Source organism: Nematolebias whitei, chromosome 10, assembly GCF_014905685.2.
Source record: "Nematolebias whitei isolate Nwh7 chromosome 10, NemWhi1, whole genome shotgun sequence".
Classification (NCBI taxonomy): Eukaryota; Metazoa; Chordata; class Actinopteri; order Cyprinodontiformes; family Rivulidae; genus Nematolebias; species Nematolebias whitei.
The window spans coordinates 44,388,299-44,390,851 of NC_056507.1; the positions used below are offsets into that span (position 1 = coordinate 44,388,299).

At 46.7% G+C, this 2,553-nt stretch overlaps 1 protein-coding gene across 1 annotated transcript; it reads left to right on the top strand.

The window, feature by feature from the left end:
• Nucleotides 1–275: 275 nt before the first annotated feature.
• Nucleotides 276–2,352, top strand: LOC119416519 (arg8-vasotocin receptor-like). The gene is made up of 2 exons (XM_037683750.1): nt 276–1,194; nt 2,348–2,352. Exons 1-2 carry the CDS (start codon nt 276–278, stop codon nt 2,350–2,352), a joined length of 924 nt encoding a protein of 307 aa, XP_037539678.1.
• Nucleotides 2,353–2,553: the final 201 nt, after the last annotated feature.

Here is a 2,553-nt window from a genome sequence, read left to right on the forward strand (position 1 = left end):
CCTTTTTAATTTCTCACAGAGTTTATGTGCGCGTCTTGAGGCGCATGCGTGTCTCGCTCTGACTCGGCTTTAAGAAGCCGCCCAGCAGCCAAGAGTCAAAAAGTAGCGCGTCCCCCACCCTGAAGCATCAGGTGGTTCCATGTGGATCACTGCAGGAAGGAAAACCCTCCCGGAGTCGGAAACCTTGCTCTCGTCCAAATCCAGAGTGCGCGCGGACCGGCAGTGCGCAGCCCCTCTGGCGCTGGTGCAGCTAGGGCGCGCAGAGGAGCAGTGTCATGCGCCCTCCTGCAGACTCACTGCTCCTGAGCGCACAGATCCCCACACGGGTCTCCAGTCTCCCTCAGATGGAGACCCCCACAAACACCACTGCGCACCCGAACGGATCAGACCCGTTCGCCAGAAACGAGGAGGTGGCCCAGATCGAGATTCTGGTGCTGAGTATCACCTTCGTGGTGGCGGTGGTCGGGAACGTGAGCGTGCTGCTGGCCATGTACACCACGAAGAAGACGTCGCGGATGCACGTGTTCATGAAGCACCTGAGCCTGGCGGACCTGGTGGTCGCCTTCTTCCAGGTGCTGCCGCAGCTCTGCTGGGAGGTCACGTTCCGCTTCTACGGGCCGGACTTCCTCTGCAGGATCGTCAAGCACCTCCAGGTGATGGGAATGTTCGCCTCCACCTACATGATGGTGATGATGACCCTGGACCGCTACATCGCCATCTGCCACCCACTGAAAACTCTCCAGCAGCCCACGAAGCGCGCCCACATCATGATCGTGTCCACGTGGATGGGCAGCCTGGTGCTAAGCTCCCCGCAGTATTTCATCTTCTCCCTGAGCGAGATCAAGAACGGCTCGGACGTGCACGACTGCTGGGCGCACTTCATCGAGCCCTGGGGCGCCCGCGCGTACATCACCTGGATCACCGTGGGCATCTTTCTCGTGCCATTGGTCATCCTCGCGACGTGCTACGGCTTCATCTGCCACAGCATCTGGAAAAACATCAAGTACAAGAGGAGGAAGAGGACGGCGGGAGCTGCGAGCCACAACTCTGTGAGCAGCGTCACGAGCATCTCCAGAGCCAAGCTGCGGAGCGTCAAGATGACCTGCGTCATCGTCCTGCTCTACACGCTCTGCTGGGCGCCCTTCTTCACCGTGCACATGTGGTCCGTGTGGGATGTAGACTTCCAGTGGGCTGGTGAGTGGATAACTCCAATGTCCTCATATAAAAATAGACGTGCGCGCCGTGAAAGGAAAACCCGAGTGCACAGCTTTTACGCACGAACCTATTTGAGGAAAAATGAAGGTGGAAAGAGGAAGTAATTAATTGATTTATTAGTTTGTATTCTGGAAGTGTTGTGCAATGTTGCAGTGTTGGAAATGATCCTGTCAATAATTTCAATATTCAGCTTTACTTTATTAATATTAGAATAAACAGCGTTACTTTATAAAAATTTGGAATAAACAATGTTACTTTATTATTATTAGAATAAACAGTGTTACTGTATTAATATTAGAATAAACAGTGTTATTTATTAATAATAAAATAAACAGCATTACTTTATTAATAATATAATAAACAGCATTACTTTATTAATAATAGAATAAACAGTGTTACTTTATTAATAATATAATAAACATCGTTACTTTATTAACAATAGAATAAACAGCATTACTTTGGTAATAATAGAATAAACAGCATTACTTTATTAATAATGGAACAAATAGCGTTACTTATTAATAAATGAATAAACATCTTTATTTTATCAATAATATAATAAACAGCGTTACATTATTAATAATAGAAGAAACAGCATTACTTTATTAATAATAGATTAAACAGCATTAGGACACTAGTTTGATCATATTTAGTTGTTTGACTCAGAACAGGATGATTACTTCTTTAATAATAAATAACGGACTTGACAGAAAATCTTACTGTTTGCCAGTAGTGAAGAAAGTACTCAAACACTGTACTTAAGTCCCACAATTTTCAGTCAGGTCATCTGGACAGTTTCTTTTTTTTGCTGCAACGTTTCATCTTCCATCCAGAAGTTTTCATCTGTCAAGGAAACCCACAACACTAAACTGATTGTTCCCCCAAACAGCTTACTCCAAAGTGGAACAAACCAGTTTTGTTGGTGCTAAGATGGTGTCTTTGGCACGCCCCCTCCTCCGATGCCGGCCATCTTCCTCATAGACTGTCATGTCAAACTGGTTCAAAACCAAAATAGTCCATGCTCAATAATCCAGGCATACAATCGTTGGTTATGTACTGTAACCCGAGATTCTATGAGTATGGATGCAGCCCTGTAAGGCTATCACTAGTGGGTTTATCCCATCGTGCGCAGCGTAGCACTGAAAACTTTCGTCCACGCCCACCTGCTGTGTGGGCCTCACCCCCGGTCCGTATAAATTACGGTGAGACCGGGTAATCGGCTCCCAAATAGCTTTTTTCTTCAGCCATTTAGGACCCAGTGAGGCCCAGAGCTGCGCCTATACTCAGAATCTGGGGTTACAGTACATAACCAACGTTCTATTTCATATAGGCTTCGCC